Raw genomic sequence first — 18,481 nt, 5'->3', positions numbered from 1 at the left:
ATACTTACTGCACTATCCATTTGTCCTTTTTCATTATCTTTCTAAATTTCCCTGCTTCCCATCACTCATGTACTATTTAAAGCCATATTTACAGCATCAGTTGGCAGGCCATTTTCCCCCAGATCCGGCCTGGGGGACCACCCTGAGGGAGAACAATGGAAAATTGGGGAGGGTACGAGAACAAAAGACAATGGGAACCTGGCGCGGGGGAACCGCTGGGGGGGGGGGGGACAAAAGGCAGTCAGCGTGCTTTGTAACTTTGTCAGCACCGTAGGTGGCTGCTATTTGTATACATTGGCTAGGCAAGCAAAGAATTTCACTCTGCCTAGTCACATGTGACAAAAGCATTCCATTCCAATCTAATGCTCCCTGTCCTAATAGACAAGCGGTCTTTCACCGGAACGGTTACTAGCCCTCCCCTGCCTGCCCCCCCCCCCCACAAACACTTCTCCCATGTCAGTCTTTGTACGGTAGCCTATCCTGTGATGTGAATGTATTTAACTTCATGTAAATTAAAGTCAAAATGATGCCCAAAATTTCAGAATATCATGAACTATGGGACTACTTACAATAATTTAAAATAAGCTAAAGAATCTGCAAAAGGTTTCATTCATACACTAACTCAAGGACCCAATTCACTCATGTCTTCTACAGATTTGCTGTCTCAGTTGTGATGCTTTATTGGTCATGCGGAAAATGTGCAAACTCCGAATAGAAGGCACTGGAGGCAAGAATTTAATCCAGGTCGTTAGATCAGTTTCCATATGTCCCCTAGGCATGTTGCATTTCCAGCAATATTTAGTTTTGTAAAAACATAAATGTTCACAAACAAGGCACACCATGCCTAAATCTCAATCTAGCAAATCATGTACACACACATATGATACACAAGTGGAATAAATGATCAATAATTTTTCCCATCAAAATCAATTTATTCATTTAACTACAATGAAAATAAACTTTGCTTTTAAATTAAATAGCATCTTTTTTTTACAAAGCAAGGGAAACTACCTATATTTTCAATAGGTATGTTTTTATATTAATATTTTAAACAGTGTAGAAACGTTATATTTTCTAAACCAACATAAATTATAAAACAATGAGCACATTTCTAGAATTTAAATTATCTTATTAACATATTTTGCCACTCCACCACATTGACCATACGTTCACTTTGCACAAAGTAAAATATTAAATTGCATTGTAGGTGTTCAATAATCAAATATTTTCTGGAAAAGATCATCATTCACGTGAAATTTTCACCTAGTCTAAAGTTGCGAAGCAGTTCCACTAAGGATGAGGGAGGGAAGGAAGAATTCAGAAATCAGTGTCTGGTCGAACTGCTCAAAGAACAAAACTTTTTGGCAAAGCAATTTTAAGAAAACAAATGTAGAAACTAAGCTGTTATACACCTAGCTAGTTTATTCACTAGATACATAGTTACAGTCGAAATAGTTCTAAACTTCTTTGTGCAATAAGTCTCAGCTAGCAAGGATATCAACCCACACTTGGACACTTCTGCCAAAAGATTTGGTTACATAAGTCAGATTTAAAGTTGGTTCTAGTTGTCAATTGGAAGATTTTCAAACTTTGCATGAATTATTCTGTTCAGTGTCTTCAGAGGATGGGAGAAAGTAGCAAAAGAGCTCTCGTACTCCATATTGTAATTTTCTTCCACTTCGGCCTAAAATGCCAACACACGCAATATTCCTGTTTAATAGTAAATGGGTCTTGCAACAGTTAACAAAAGAAGCCTCTAATTCAGTTTATATACTAACTAATTTGGTCAGCATTCCTCCCTAAGAGGTGCAAATCATCTAGATACATCAACTTTCTGCACCTGCAACTGTAAACACACCACGCTAGAAGCATTTATTGTTTTTGCTTTGTTTTCTTTACCGACCTTTACAATTATTTTGCAGATCTGGTAATTAACTATTTTTTAAATTGTCCATCTATCTTTGTGTAATCTACCAAGTGAGATTACCACGGCAGAATCTAAATGTTCTTGAGATACAAGCTTATCTTGCCTGACATTAAACTGCTCCATCTCCACCCACAAATAGGAGAGGAATAGCCAGGTTGCTCATCATTTCATTTTCCTCCCAAGGTAGTACCTCTTCTGAATAATCTGTTCCCTGCAGCCAATTACACAGATGGATCCCCAAATCACACATCTTTTCACACTTCAATAAGGACACAACGTACCAATTTACAAGAAAAAAAAAGCCCATCAAAATTAAAGAATGGAATTGGAACAAAAGCTCACAAGCCATATTACTTACAATTAAAGTCTGTAGTTTACCAGGGAGCCAGTATAATGCAAGGATATCTTGAGGGCAAATCTTCATATGAAATAAAAGCTAATTTGCTTTTTCTTGCTCTTATAATTAACCCCCCACCCTCCCCATTACAGATCATGATTAGCAAACCGTAGTATCTCCAACCAGTCACAAATCCTGTATTGCTAAATGTGAATGGCACAAGTAATTTCTGTAACCTATAAGATCATTTATGGAAATCACATTCAACAATGTTAATGTTTCAGGCTGATGACCTTGCTAGGTTTTTGCAATTAGCACAGCCATTTCCTTCAAAGGTGAACTTCATCTTTATGGACTTTAGTCTAAACACTACGGCATGTTAGGCCATTCAAATAAGTGAATTCACACAAAATATTGTTAAACCAAAATGTTAACTATTATTCCCTTCAGAGATGTGTGTTTTTTTTTAAATGGTTATGTTAACCCTTCCACCATTTGCAATTTATTTTCCTTTCTACTGGGTAGTTACCATAGCGAGTCAACATATATAGTCAGTGGTCAAATACTATCACTCTACATTCATATACAGGCTTTACTTTAGAACAGGTATTTTTCCACGGGTTGATTTTAGCAATCATGTAGAGTCTATTTCAAAATGAACTGACGGGGTTCTTCTGTTCCTTATAATCCAATTACATGCATTAAGAAGTCTGAGTTATCAAGTGCAAACAGCTAATTATAACGTCATTAATAAGCATTCCAATTTTTAACAGCTCTTATGAATACTTGTCAACAATAGACTGAGTGTCCATGACAATATTATTCAGTTAGCTTATTTGTAATTGGATAGTAATTTAAGTGAATCATTTTGTGGCAATGAAATTGTTTTTAGAAATTACAAATTTAATCACTTTGTAGAAGGCAAAACTATATCTGTAATTTGAAATTACATGCATATTTCCAAGTTTTGTAAATATATAAAACTGTGCGTAGTATTCCAGTAATGACTCTTGCAACATTTCTTTTTTGCACTTGATCATATTCGGTGGTAATGTTATATTTAACAATGAAGCTGCATAATAATCCTTTAATAGTAAAATGTGATCCAAGTTAACTAACTAATCTACCACAACCTGTGAGTGTCATTTAAACATTTCTCCAGTGTTCTCTCAATAGTGCAGTTACTATTATGATTCCACCAGCATTACTTGGTGTTATTAGTTTGAAGCCGTAAGTTTTTGAGCCATGCAATGGAACAAGGAAAAGGTATGAGGATTTCCAGAGATGGATGTTCTTCATTAAGTTAGAAACAGACAATATTTTGTTATAAATCTTTATCTATACTTAATACCACAAATTTCTAAATCAACACAATAAATACTTCCCTTTTAACAGTAGCTGAATGTCAAAAGTACCTCGTTGATAATAAAATGTTTTCATATGTGAAAGAGTCTACACAGGTAAAAGCTCAAAAATTATTTCTGGATGAGTGTATAAATTAAACTGAACATATTATTTGTAACCTGGATATGTTCTCATGCTATAATTTTGGATTTAACTAGTTTAAAAAAATGTGATGCCCGTAGCATTTCTATAAAGTATTGACTTTAACAGAGCAAAACATGACAAATTTGTAAATGATGACAATGAATTATAACTGGAACTTGTGTGTTTAATCCTGCTAAATGGAGTGCCACAACAGAATCCCCTTTCTATTAAAATAGCTGAAAATCATAATTACCCCAAATCTTTTAAATTACTTTTTTTACTTTTACTGGACTAGATTTTCCAAGACCAAGGTAATAATGGGAATATAACATCAAAATCTCAGAACAATATGATACGGCGTATGATTTGAGCATTTGTTCACTTGAATTTTCTCAACAGTGTGCATTATGTAAAGTTAAACCATACCAATTATAAATATATTTAACTAAAATAGGTCAACACAACCATTTGGATTGGCTCTCTGCACAAAGGACAAGGTTTGTTCCTCTTCTTCAGTTTTTTTGCACAAGCATAACATGCAAGTAGATGGCCAGTTCTCCCATGAACAATACAACCATTCTTTTCCCGTGTCTGACATATAACACAAGCTTCCATTGATCCCAAATTGTTGAACTCTCCTTTTTCTCCCTTGTCTGCATTTTCAATTTCCTGGCTGCAGCAGGTAATGCTTCCAGATGTAGATGGTTGTGAACATTCAGTTTCTTGCGACTCTGAGCAGTGAGAAATTTCACTGATTAAATCTGAACAGTTTGATTCTTTACTCTCGAGCAATGGTTTTTTGCAATCCGGAACATCAATCCCTTCATTCTCCACTGTGTTGCACCGTTTAAGTTTAGGTTTATCTGGAAGCCAGTCTTGGCGAACGGACCAGCATCGGTGACAGAATCGCGGTAATGGAGGATTCAGCTCTTCACATTTGGAACATTTCCAATAATCCTGTAAAGCAATTTTATTGCAGTGAGGCTAGTACCAGAAATAAGTATTTCATGAAGGTGGGTAGCATGCATACCAGTGGGCTGTTGCAACACGCTGCTATAACACGCTGCTGTTAAGCAGGCTAACAGTGCAGCACACTACTGTTCCTCATTTTACAAAATGTAGAGAAAAAAAAAATCACTGGGCCACTAATGCGTGGCTAACAAAGCATTAGAAACAAGACGTTAACCTAAAATATGGGACGAGATGGGATGGTGTGCCACCTACTGGTTCGGTTTCAAACAAAAACTACAGTGCTACTGTACTAGAACATTATTAGAGAGTATTCAGAGGAATAGGATATACATGCATTTCGATGGACAAGGGCAGATCAGGGATAATCAGCATGGTTTAGTACGTGGGAGGCAATGCCTCACGAATCTGAAAGTTATTTGAAGATGTGACCAAAAAGGTTGATGAGGACAGAGCTGTAGATATTATCATATATCATATATATACAGCCGGAAACAGGCCTTCTCGGCCCACCAAGTCCGTGCCGCCCAGTGATCCCCGTACATTAACACTATCCTACACCCACTAGGGCCAATTTTTACATTTACCCAGCCAATTAACCTACATACCTGTACGTCTTTGGAGTGTGGGAGGAAACCGAAGATCTCGGAGAAAACCCACGCAGGTCACGGGGAGAACGTACAAACTCCTTACAGTGCAGCACCCGTAGTCAGGATCGAACCTGAGTCTCCGGCGCTGCATTCGCTGTAAAGCAGCAACTCTACCGCTGCGCTACCGTGCCGCCCACGTGTATTGTGTATGACTAGCAAAGCATTCGACAAGGTTCCACATGGTGGCTGCTCCGGTAGATTGCAAGGAATCCAAGGAGCGATAGCCAAATGGACAGACAGTTGGCTTAATGGAAGGAGGCAGAGGGTTATGCTGGAAGGTTGCTTCACAGACTGGAGGCCTGTGACTAGTCGTGTGCCTCAGGGTTCAGTGCTGGGACTGTTACGGTTTGTCTTCTATCTCAATGATTTAGATGAGAACATACATGGCAAGATTAGCAAGTTTGCAGATGATACAAAAGTGTATCGTATTGCATCAAACATTGCAGCAGGATCTTGATCGGTTGGCCAGGTAGGCCGAGGAATAATCGATTAAATTTATTACACAGAAATATGAGGTATTGGATTTTGCAAAGTCTAATATGGGCAGGACCTGCACAGTGAATGGTAGAGTACTGGAGAGTAGAGGGATCTAGGAATTCAGGTACATAGTTCCTTGAAGATGGCATCATAAGTAGATAGATATGGTCAAAAAGGCTTTTGGCATATTGGCTTTCATCAGAATATTGAGTATAGAAGTTGGGAGGTCAAAGTGCAGTTATTCAAGACGTTGGTGAGGCAGCATTTAGAGTATTGTGTTCAGTTCTGGGCACCATATGAAAGATGTCAAGTTGGAAAAGGTACAGAAAAGATTCACGAGGATTTTGCAGGAGACAAGGGGCTGAGCAGGCTGGGACACCAGTCCTTGGAGCGCAGGAGGATGATGGGTGATCTTAGAGAGGTGTATAAAATCATAAGAATAGATCCAGTAGATGCACAGTCTCTTGCCCAGAGTAGGGGAATCGAGATCCAGAGGACATAGGTTTAAGGTGAAGGGCGGGGGGAGATTTAATAGGAATTAGAGAGGTATCACACAAAGGGTGGTAGGAGCTGCAGAGGGGGTAGTGAAGGCAGGGATTATCACAACACTTAAGAAACAATCAGACAGGTACATGGATAGGACATATTTCAAAAGATATGAGCCAAACGCAGGCAGGTGGGACTAGCGTTGATGGGATATGTTGGCAAGTTGGTCCGAAGGGCCCGTATCCACGCTGTATATGACTCTACAGTGCTCAAATTGAAGACAAAACATTTAATATTTGACTATCATTATTCATTGCACAGCTGTGTGCAAACTTCACTGGATGGAAAACATGATGCAAATTCAATTTAAGAAATTTACTGCGTTCTGCAGTGGCTTTCAAAAGACAAAAGCAATGAGAATTGATGGATATGGGAAAGACACTATTATATACTGCAGCCAATGTAGTGGAAAATTGACCGGTTACCCACAGCACACCACTCAAAACATTTGTCACAAAGAAACTTACAGCTACAGAGATTTCTGGGTCAATTTCTTCAATAACAATGCCTTCATCACTGTCAGTAGGTTCATTATTAGGATCTTCATAAACCTGCAAGAAAGCTACCATAAGTATATTTCATTTTCTGTGCTCTTTAAAATTGATAAAAGTATTGTTTGAAGCTTGCCTCTTCGTCACTTGGGTCTTGTGAATCCTCACTGATATTGTTATATTCTGCAGAATTATTTGACTCAATCTCAAACTCAACACTGAACTTGTCACTGGAGTCTTCCCCTTCTGTAGCAAACTGAAGATCCTAAAACAAAAAAAGTAAACAAGTTAGCACTTAGATTAAGAATAAACATCTTACACACATGCATTTATACCAGATTGAGTGCTTGGCTTTGGTGCTCTTGAATAATCCAAAATTGTTCTTATTTAATGCATTTAATCTCCATACCAGTTACATTTTTCTTCATTTTAAAATAAATATCCTCCTCAGCAACTTAAGTATCTGTATCACATTCCACTAATTCACCCAATTGTTACTTTTTTTTTACAGTAATACCGATTTTGTACTTTCATGCATTTGTCACAAGACCTCTTTCATAACGTTTGGTACCATTTAACATTTTTATTTTGGCTTTCTGGGCTGAATAAAATAATTTTCAACTACCAGGGGCAAGAAAACCAATCCCCTTACTGACACTGAAGAATTACACATCTCAATTTTCTCATTTCAGTTCTCAAATGAGATGTGCTGATTCTATTGTAAAGGAAGCTAAAATAATACAGGCCCATTCTTCATATACATATCTGGACACGTGCTCAGGAAATTTTACACCAAACGCACTGGATCTTAATCAATCCTGTTTCTGGTTCGTGGCTGGACTAGTCAGCAATCAAACCTGGGAAGTCTAATGGACACAAAAACAAATTAAGAGTACTTTATTCAGAGTAATCCTGCCTGTTCAATCGCCAAACCTATTCATTTAAGGATAAATTCAAATTTTCACCGTTACTCATCTTTACCTCTCCAGCTCTTGATATCAGAACAGTATAGTGCAGGAACAGGCTATTCGGCACACTTTATTCGTGCAGAATATGATGCCAGATTAAACTAATCCCTCCATTCCCTATATATGCATGTATCCATCTAAACACCGCTATTGTACCCGACTCCTCCACCAGCCTGGTATCGCAATCCAGGCACCTAGCATTCTGTGTGAAAGAAAAATGTCCTGCACATCTCCTTGAAATTTGACCCATCTCACCTTAATTCTGTGCTCTCTAGTCTTCGATATTTCCAACCTGGGAGAAAGATTCTGACCATATAGCCCATTTATGCCTCCCAATTTAAAAGAAAACTTCTGTCAGGTGTCCCCACAACCTCTGTTGCTCCAGGGAAGGCAATCCAAGTTTCTCCAACCTCACCTTATAATGCAGGCAACATTCTGGTAAATTACTTCTGCACCCTCCCCAAAGCCTTCACACTCTTCCTGTACTGGGAAAACCAGAACTACACACGATGCTCCAAATGCAACTTAACCAAAGTTTTATAAAGCTGCAATATGACTTCTTCATATAACTCATACTTAATGCCATGACCAATGAACGCAAGTATACCATATGTCTTCTTCACCAACCTATCAACTTGTGTTGCTTCTTTCAGGAAACTATGGACTTGGACCCCAAGATCCCTCTATACACTGCCATTAACTGTATGCATTTCCCCTTACATTTAACCTCCCAAAATGCAGCACCACACACGCCCGGATTAATCTCTATCCACTATTTCTCTTTAACATATACAGACAGACATGATCTATATGGCGGCACGGTAGCGCAGCGGTAGAGTTGCTGCTTTACAGCGAATGCAGCGCCGGAGACTCAGGTTCGATCCTGACTACGGGTGCTGCACTGTAAGGAGTTTGTACGTTCTCCCCGTGACCTGCGTGGGTTTTCTCCGAGATCTTCGGTTTCCTCCCACACTCCAAAGACGTACAGGTATGTAGGTTAATTGGCTGGGTAAATGTAAAAATTGTCCCTAGTGGGTGTAGGATAGTGTTAATGTACGGGGATCGCTGGGCGGCACGGACTTGGAGGGCCGAAAAGGCCTGTTTCCGGCTGTATATATATGATATGATATGATATCCTGCTGTATCCTTTGACAAACTTCTTCACTGTCCGTAACACCAATTAAACCAGACTTACTAAACAACCCATCTGCATTTTCATCCAAGTCATACTAAACATCCGACGCTGCAGCACTGTTCCCTGTGGAACACTACTGGTTACAGGCGTCTAGTCAAAATAACACCCTTCCATCACTATCCTGTCTTCAATGGATAAGCCAGTTCTGAATCCAAACTACCTAGTCACAGTAGATTGCATGCATGTTAATCTTCTGGATCAGCTTAGCATGAGGGACCTTATTAAACGCCATACTACATTCGTGAGATGACATTTGAAGTATGGCCGCATAATACTTCGGCTAGACCACACTTGGGAGTATGGCGTGCTTATCTGGTCACCTAGCTATAAGAAGGATGTCATTAAGCTGGAATGGGTGTAGAAAAGATTCACAAGGATACTGCAGGATGGGAGGTTTAGGTACAAGGAGAGGCTGGATATGTGTGTAGGAGACCAAGGGGTGACCTTATTGAAATGTATAAAATCAAGAAATCATAGAAAAAGATGGATGCTCATCCCCCCCCCCCCCCCCTCCTCTAGAGCAGAGGAGTCTAAAACCAGAGGGCATAGATTTAAGGTGGGAGGGAAAATATTCATAGGGGACTCGAGGGGAAAGCCTTTCCACATAATGGATGGCGGGTATATGGAATGATCTGCCAGAGGAAGTGGTCAAGATTGGTATAATTACAATGTTTACAAAAACTTATAGATGAGTATATGGACAGAAAAGATTTAGACAGATATGGACAAAATGCATGCAAATGGAATAATCTCAGAGAGGCACTTTGGCTGGCTCTATGGCTCTATTTAGACACAACTGATCTCAGTATGCTCCTTGAACACTTCTCCACTGCAAGTTCTTGCCAAGTGGATGGACAATAACCTCATTTGATCAGGCAAGGCTGGAAAATTATTATAATAGCACACTTCCCTCAGCATTTACTTTGACGTCTTATATTTTTCCCATGGCAAGGATGTGAAATACAAGGGGGCAATGGTTCAAGGTATGAGAAGGAATTTAAAAAGTGATCCAAAAGGATTTTTTTGGGAAAAAAACGTGCTTGATATCTGGAATACACTACCCGTGGAGGTGGTGAAAATTGAGAGGCATTTAGTCAGACATTTAAGTAAGCAGAGAATGGCAAGAATGGCAGTTCTAATGTGGACGAATGACATTAGTGCAGATGGGCTAAAAAGGTCAGCATAGACATGGTTGGATGAAGGGCTTGTTTCTGTGCTGTATAACTTTATCTTTGGTTCTCAATAATTCCTCGGGTACATGCTGCCTTTTACCAAAATCATCCAAAAACAGTTTCTTTATGGGCATTGATGGCAGCTAGCTCTACCTCACCACCTCTATCATTTGACTCCTTAACTGTATCCAAGTTCGGACTGTTTGCCCTTTCATATGATAATGTGAGAATCTTTTTCCAATTCAATACCAGGAATACCGAAGCCACAATATTTGGTCATCATCACAAACGCCAACCCTCATAGGCAATCAACCAAAATACATGTCAAAGCATGAGATTTGTGGTTACGTAACTGTGCAATGTTGGGGCACCTTTTCAAACAACAATGTACAATTGAGGCATATTTACGTGTGTATTATTGGTTAATGAAATAATCTATCTGCATAGCACCTTCAATATAGCCAAATGCCTAAAGGTGCTTCACACAAGCATCAAGGATGCCAGTAATAGACCGTGGGCCAAGGTGCCTTTTTGTTTCATGTCGTGACCCACATCCCATATCTACCTGTATTTATAACATATTGTGCAAAAATATAATAGAAATTATATCTGAAACTCATCAAGAACAAAACCTGCACATATTTTTAAAATATGAAAAAAAAACCTTCAAAATCTTGTCAAATTTCCGAGTAGTAATTGTCCAATCAAAGCACGTTTGTCATTGAGTCGGACATCAATTGACCAATCATGTGCTTTGTTTCAGGCTAGCTACGCAGGGAGCCCACTGGGATCATGGCGGGGAGTATTTTGTCTATCTTCGGTTTAAACCAGCATCTGCAGTTCCTTCCTACACACAAAAGAAGATGGTTGTGGTGACTGGAGGTCATCTCAGCCACAGAACATCTCTGCAGGAGTTCCTCAGCCTCGTGTCCAGGGTTCAGCCACATTCAGCTGCTTCATCAATTACCTTTCTTCAGACGCAAGGTCAGAAAGAGGGATGTGCGCTGATGATTGCACAATGTTCAGCACCATTTATGACTCCACAGATACTGAAGCCATTCTACGTCCAAATGCCGAAAGACCTGAACCATGTCTAACGATAGGCTGATAGGGGGCATGTAAGATTCACCCGCACAAGTGCCAGGCTTTGACAATAACAAACGAGAAAATCCAACTATCATCTCCTGATATTCACTGGGATTTACTTAACCGAATCCACAACATAGATATCTGGGGATTATCATTAACCAGAAACTGAACTAGATTAGCGATTTAGACAAAGTGGCTAAAAGAGCAGGTTAGGGGCTAGTAATCTTGCAGCAAGCAGGGTGGCATGGTGGCGCAGCAGTAGAGTTGCTGCCTTACAGCACTTGCACTGCCAGAGACCCAGGTTCAATCCTGACCACGGGTACTGTCTGTACGGGGTTTGTACGTTCTCCCCGTGACCTGCGTATGTTTTCTCCGAGATCTTTGGTTCCTTCCCACACTCCAAAGACATACAGGTTTGTAGGTTGATTGGCTTGGTATAAATGTAAATTGTCCCTAGTGTGTGTAGGATAGTGTTAATGGTGTGGTATAAATGTAAATTGTCCCTCGTGTGTGTGTGTGTGTGTGTGTAGGATGATATTGAGGAGCACGGAAATCGCTGGTCGGTGCGGACTCGGTGGGCCGAAGAGCCTGTTTCCACACTGTATCTCCAAACTAAATTAAAGCAAGCAAGCAACTCCCCTCCTAACTCCCCAAAACCTGTCCACCATTGACAAAGCTCAAGTCAGGAGCGTGATGGAATACTCTCCATTTGTCCAGATGAGCAAACAGGACACAGTGGTTCTCTTAACGAACAGCCATTCACATTCATCCACTCACTCCACACCTGACACAGAGTGGCAGCAGTTTGCACCATCTACAGGATGCTCTGGAGCAAGTCATTGAAACTCTTGAGAAGGCACCTTCCAAATCCATAAGGACTACTGCAGCCAAAGCATGAGGACACCACCACCTGGAAGTTGCCCTGCTAGCCAGACACCATCCCCACTTTGAAGATTGCAGCGATTCAAGAAGGCGGCTCACCTGCACTTTCTCAAGAGCATCTAGAGATGAGTAATTCAATGCTGGCACAGCCTGTGATGCTCACATCCCTTGAATGAATGTTTTAAATAAAGAGTGCATTCACCAATACCAATTTAAGAACACGGATTCACAGATTAAGAAGTTCTCTGTCCAATTTAGTTTTCATATCAACACAAACAGAATTTCTCTGCAGTAAATCCTGGCAAAACCCTGCAGTGCGTGTTCAGAATTCTCCCTCTGAGCTCACGGAAAGCCGTGGAGAAGCCGGGACCGGAGCAGGCCAGAGCGGGGTCTCGTGGATAGACAGATCCTGCGGCTGACTTTTTCTAATTAGCTTAATTAATTAGTGTGCAACTTTTTGCACTGACGAGTTGTGAATTCCTTCTCAATGATTTTTAATCTAAATCTGTGCCAAATTTCAAGTAGATACCAGAGATGGGTCACGAAAGTCAAAATCTCGACATATTTTCGATGTTTTTACGTCTAGTAATGAAGCCAGTAAACCAGATTTTTCAAAAGCACAATTTCAACAAAAAACTGATAACATTTTAAACAAAGCATTCAACATTATCTGCAATATAAAAGATACACATCTGCATTATAATACAGCATGAAGATAGACACAAAAAGCTGGAGTAACTCAGCAGGACAGTCACCATTGCTGGAGAGAAGGAATGGGTGACGTTTTGGGTCGAGACCCTTCTTCAGACTGGTCAGGGATAAGGGAAACGAGAGATATAGACAATGATGTAGAGAGATAAAGAACAATGAATGAAAGATATGCAAAAAAGTAACAATGATAAAGGAAACAGGCCATTGCACAGCATGTTTGCCTTTTGAGTACATCACAAGGGTTCTTTAATTACATATTTTCCCTTTTGGCAATGGCAAAAGTTGGAAATTATATTTCAAACATGCACTGTTCGACCCATTTAGTATGGGTCAGTCTGCATTCTTATCTCACCAATTAATCTTAACTGGAGAAAATGTTATTCCAAAAAGACAAGCAAGAATTCTGACGAAAAGCATTGTTAGCTAACATATAATCAGGCAGAATATATGCTGTTCTATAATATGGATTATAGAAAACATGCCTGGCATGGTTATCAGTACTTGGGGAAACTAACATTATTTTTCAATAATTTTGTTTGTAAGATAATTAGAATTTTCTTCATAGATGCTACATGTTTTCTTAACTTTCACTGAATGATTCAGATTTCAAAAATCTATAACATTTTATTTTAAGAAACAGTATTAACTACACCATTTAGGTAAAGGATCACATGTATAAGCTTACAAATGTTCCCTCTGGAAAAGTAAAGTTCATCCCAAAACTGTGGTTTGAATATTCAAATTCTTTTTTTTTTTTTTAAACATACCAGACGACTGGGAGAATCTGATGATTCGCTGTTTCCATGTTCATGATGCAGCCCGCTTATCAGACACAAAGAGAGATCATCCCAATGGAGGGAAATGCTATCTGAACGATGTCGTTTTCGATGTCTATTGTAAAATTGCTCATCAGATGAAATGGCATTATCTAAAAAGAGATTTTTTTTAAAGCAAATCTGTTGAAAGGAATGTAATTTGAAGCCCCATTTCACAAGAAGGACAAACTATAAAGGTTTTCTTTCTCCGACCACCTTCTCTAATCCCCAAAAATTTGAAAATGCAAGATCAATTAGAATTTCATGTGAATATTTCCTCAGTCAAACGGTCTTCGAAGAAGAGTACAGATATAGAATTAAATTAGGTCAGAACCATGCTTTGATACCTACTGACGTGGCTGCAGTCCCACATTCTCTATCACCACATTGGTCAGGTTTTCTGGTCCACAGCTTAGAACCACCAAAGCCATAGTCATTGAACGCGGTCCAATCATTTGGTTAATTAACAAACAAAAAGTCCCAGCATAATCAGAGGTGTTGATATGAATTTAAATCTGATCATTACTTAAACACACGTGTATGTCAAAAGAGCGATACAGTGTGGAAACAGGCCCTTCAGCCCAACTCACCCATACAGGCCAAGTGTCCCAGCATCATAGTCCCACTTGCCTGCTCTTGGTCCATATCCCTCCAAACCTGTCCTATCCATGTACCTGTCTAACTGTTTCTTAAACAATGGAATAGTCCCAGCCTCAACTATCTCTTCTGGCAGCTCGTTCCATACACCCACCACCCTTTGTGTGAACAAGTTACCCCTCGGATTCCTTTTAAATCTTTTCCCCTTCACCCTGAACGCATGTCCTCTGGTCCTCGATTCCCCTACTCTGGGCAAAAGAATCTGTGCATCTACCCGATCTATTCTTCTCATGATTTTGTATACCTCTATAAGATTTCCCCTCATCCTCCTGCGCTCCATGGAATAGAGACTCAGCCTACTCAACCTCTACTTATAGTTCACACCCTCTAGTCCTGGCAACATCCTCGTAAATATTTTCTGAACCCTTTCAAGTTTGACAATATATTTCCTATAAAAATATTATGTGATCTTAAAATGCGTAATGATTATTGTGGGGATCGGAGTGGGGGGTGGGGGGGGATGTGGCATCCAGGCCCACACCTAATGCTACAACCATCCCACTTAAAGTAAAAATAATATAAATGAACAATGTATCTTTACTTTATATGCCGAAGAGAAATAAAAGACAAGATGGATCATTTCAATTCTGCTCCCATTTTCACGAGCTGCTTCATAAAGAGTGAAACCATACAGGAGATGAATGTCCCATTACAATTATTAAGATCACAATCTAGTTGGAGTATATAAATCAAATTTTTTGTACCACGGTACTATGTGCATCCCACTCTATGTTTTATACAAGCTCTTGAACCACAGTGTCCAACTATGGACTTTGTACAAGGGTTGCATTATGTACTTAGGTTTGCACTACAATGGATTAGTTACGAAGAATTTAATTGTTCTGTTCCTGGTGCATGACAATTAAACAATCTTGACGCTTGAGATTTAGGTCAGCACTCAGTACGATTATTTGTTAAAATTCTCTAGCAACATTCTTCCCAATTATCCTTAGTGTGATATGGTTGTACGCCATTAGAAATGCATTAGCTTGGACTGTTGTTGTTTATAAATCGATCATATGTATGAGGCAGTGTTTCAAAGAAGTGGGAAGAAAGGATCTAACACTTAAATCCAATCTTCTTTATCAAGAGTGATAATTCAAGTAATTAAACGTCTTGTGATCTCCATATCTGTACTCTGGCGTGATCACTTTCCACTACTAATTCAAATGTCTAAGAAATCCACGGATCTGTTTGTATATGGAAACTGCCTACATTGTACATACCAGAGTCACCAGAGTAGGATCTTCTGCTCGGGACAGGAGAACACGATACATTGCAAGATGTACATGCATTCCCATCAATTGGTCGACGTGTCTAAAAAACAAGCAATCATTACTTAGCGGCACAGTGTAAAATAAAAAGTAGAACATGAAGGTTGAACTCAACTGGTAAGATTGGCACCACAGAATTAAAAAACAAGCTTAAAAATCAGAATTTTATTTTGTGGCATCAGATATATATATTAAAAAATATATAAATCACAGAAAGAACATCAAAACCCTAATAAAACATATTAGGTCTTGTAAACTATAACAGACCTCCCAACATTTGATTTTACAAATTCAGAATTTTGATGTCCAAAATTCATAATTTTACATCAAAATTCATAATATGGCATGCAATGCAACTTTTCAGCAAAAAAAGTATGCACGCCAAATGCGCGTACGGGCTGCGCTACATTCACGTGTGAAAAACGCCTATTATTTCCAACAGTCTGTAGTTCTTGGACTACATGTACAATGTCAGGCCTATCAGAAGTATATTCTACTATTTATAGAAAGGTTATTGAACAGAAATACTTTTTACAACACAAAGAAAAAATTGTTTTGCTTTGTTTTTTCTATTTTGCTTTTTCCTTACACATCCCAATTCTCTTGGTATTGAATAAAAGAACAATGGTCATAAAATGTATGACTAAGTTATGAAGAAAGAGTTTCATTTTATAACTGCACATACCTAATTTAATTGAAGACATACTTGCTCCAGTGGTCTTCAACAACAAATCACAACGATCCATGTCCCCCCCACCCCATCTGCCCCACCCCCCCCCACCCCATCCCTCCTCTCCCACCCCCGGTCTCCCCCCCCTCCTCCACCCCCCCACAACGGGCCTCACGCTCCGCAGCGAGGCTAGGCCAGCGGCGAGACGAGGCCAGTGGCGAGGCGAGGCCGGGCCAGCGGCGAGATCAGACGGGGCGCGGGGAGGCGAGCAGCGAGGCATGTGTTTTGCGGAAAAATGTGAGGTGAAATCGGAATGGCGGAAATGAAATAAGAAAGCGAAACTTGCCGCCAAATTCAGAAGGGTTGGGAGGTCTGCTATAATGTAAGCACCTTGAATTATTTAGGCAAAAAGATGTTGCTCTTTCTCAAATGGGTAAAAATTAATAATTAAATTTACACAATCAACCAAAAAGTGTAATCACAAATAAAACGCTTATGGAAAGAGTGCCCAAGACCTTTCAACAAATCAAGAAAATCTTACCATTAGACAATCTTCACCCCCAAGATGGTTGGTAATCTCCTTCCCAAGACTGAGATCATTTATAGAATCTACATCACATAGAAAAACTTCTCAAAGTAAAAATTAAGAATGTTTTACTTAATACATATTTTCTCTGTTTACGAATTAGAACTTGTAACAGGTAATACAAGTTAATAGAAGTCTGCAGCTCAATATAGAAGCAGCATAGCACAATTACATAGGCAAATTACTTGAGAATTAATGACAAGGTCAGTTTTATTACCAGCCTTGGTGTCTTTGAGAAGGTGGGGAGCTGCCATCAGAAATTAAAGTACTTCACAAAGGGCAGTTGCATAGGCCGCGCATAATGATTCCGTGGCGTGTGACTCGGAGTAACTTTTGAGTAATGATTATCTTTGTTTTTCCAGGTGGGAAAGATACCCATTTTTCAAGATTCTGCCCAAGCAGCATTGAATTGTTGTTGTAAATAATATGCATTACAAGTATAGTACCACTAGAGGAAATGTGCATTCAGAATGAAGTACCAGGTGTTCAATTGTATTCCGTTTTGGATAGTGCTGAAGCTACAACATGCATGGAAATAGAGTATTCTATTGGGCCATTGATTAGTACCATGCAGATGTTGGAAAGCCTCTCAGCCTTCACAATGTACCCAACATACTCTCCACAAAATACCTAGGCACATCATTGCTTTTCAGCCACATTAAAGTGATTGGTTCAGTAAAAACTTGTCATCAATTGTAACTCCTTAGACACTAATTTTCAAAGAAGCTAAAATCGGAAGTGCACACAGCAGTAATCACTGAACATCCTTTTTTGTCCTAATGGAGGGATGATCAATAATGAATCAGATAGAATTTGATTGATCCCCGATTTGTGACAAAATAAAATTATTGCTGACGGCTTAGTCAAATGATATAATAATCTATTGATAGTTGTAGGGTGGCTCAACGAACCATCCCTTGATGCACTTCTGCAGTAATCACTCTGGTACTCCTATCAGGGATAAATATCTTTGTGACAGGTGAATGAAAACAGGATCAGTGAAGGTCTCTTAAACCTCTTCAAACTCCATCTGGTGGCTTTGATCATCAGGACTCAGGCTCAGTCTTTAATGATGCATTTGATGACACATGTTGCGGCCATGAAATAACATTGAAGGTACTGGACTAGTTTCTCGGGAACTGGAATTTTTGATTGCAGAATTTGGATGCTTCCACCAATGACAGCACGGTACGGTAGCGCAGCGGTAGAGTTGCTGCTTTACAACGAATGCAGCGCCGGAGACACAGGTTCGATCCTGACTACGGGTGCTGCACTGTAAGGAGTTTGTACGTTCTCCCCGTGACCTGCGTGGGTTTTCTCCGAGATCTTCGGTTTCCTCCCACACTCCAAAGACGTACAGGTATGTAGGTTAATTGGCTGGGTAAATGTAAAAATTGTCCCTAGTGGGTGTAGGATAGTGTTAATGTGCGGGGATCACTGGGCGGCACGGACTTGGAGGGCCAAAAAGGCCTGTTTCCGGCTGTAGATATATGATATGATGATATGATATGACAGCATTAATTGCCCATTCTTAAGTGACTTTGATATGAGGCGGATGTTAAGAGTCAACCTTATTA

At 39.6% G+C, this 18,481-nt stretch overlaps 1 protein-coding gene across 4 annotated transcripts in view; it reads right to left on the bottom strand.

Moving 5' to 3' along the window:
• Positions 1 to 933: 933 nt before the first annotated feature.
• Positions 934 to 18,481, bottom strand: part of mdm2 (MDM2 proto-oncogene) — a 32,550-nt gene continuing 15,002 nt past the window's right edge. For 2 of the 4 annotated variants that reach the window (XM_078417303.1, XM_078417302.1), the window contains 6 exons: positions 16,860 to 16,945; positions 15,601 to 15,691; positions 13,670 to 13,830; positions 7,022 to 7,150; positions 6,862 to 6,945; positions 934 to 4,709 (listed from right to left, as the gene is read on the bottom strand). In XM_078417303.1, the coding sequence (XP_078273429.1) occupies positions 4,194 to 4,709; positions 6,862 to 6,945; positions 7,022 to 7,150; positions 13,670 to 13,830; positions 15,601 to 15,691; positions 16,860 to 16,945 (1,067 nt within the window). In that variant the 3' untranslated portion in view covers positions 934 to 4,193. The remainder of the gene's footprint in view (positions 4,710 to 6,861; positions 6,946 to 7,021; positions 7,151 to 13,669; positions 13,831 to 15,600; positions 15,692 to 16,859; positions 16,946 to 18,481) is intronic. The other 2 variants (XM_078417301.1, XM_078417304.1) reach the window with 2 other exon arrangements.

The sequence above is a fragment of the Rhinoraja longicauda genome, chromosome 20, assembly GCF_053455715.1.
Source record: "Rhinoraja longicauda isolate Sanriku21f chromosome 20, sRhiLon1.1, whole genome shotgun sequence".
Taxonomy (NCBI): domain Eukaryota; kingdom Metazoa; phylum Chordata; class Chondrichthyes; order Rajiformes; family Arhynchobatidae; genus Rhinoraja; species Rhinoraja longicauda.
Note: the sequence above shows the minus strand (reverse complement) of the source record. Positions and strands in the feature narration are given on the sequence as shown.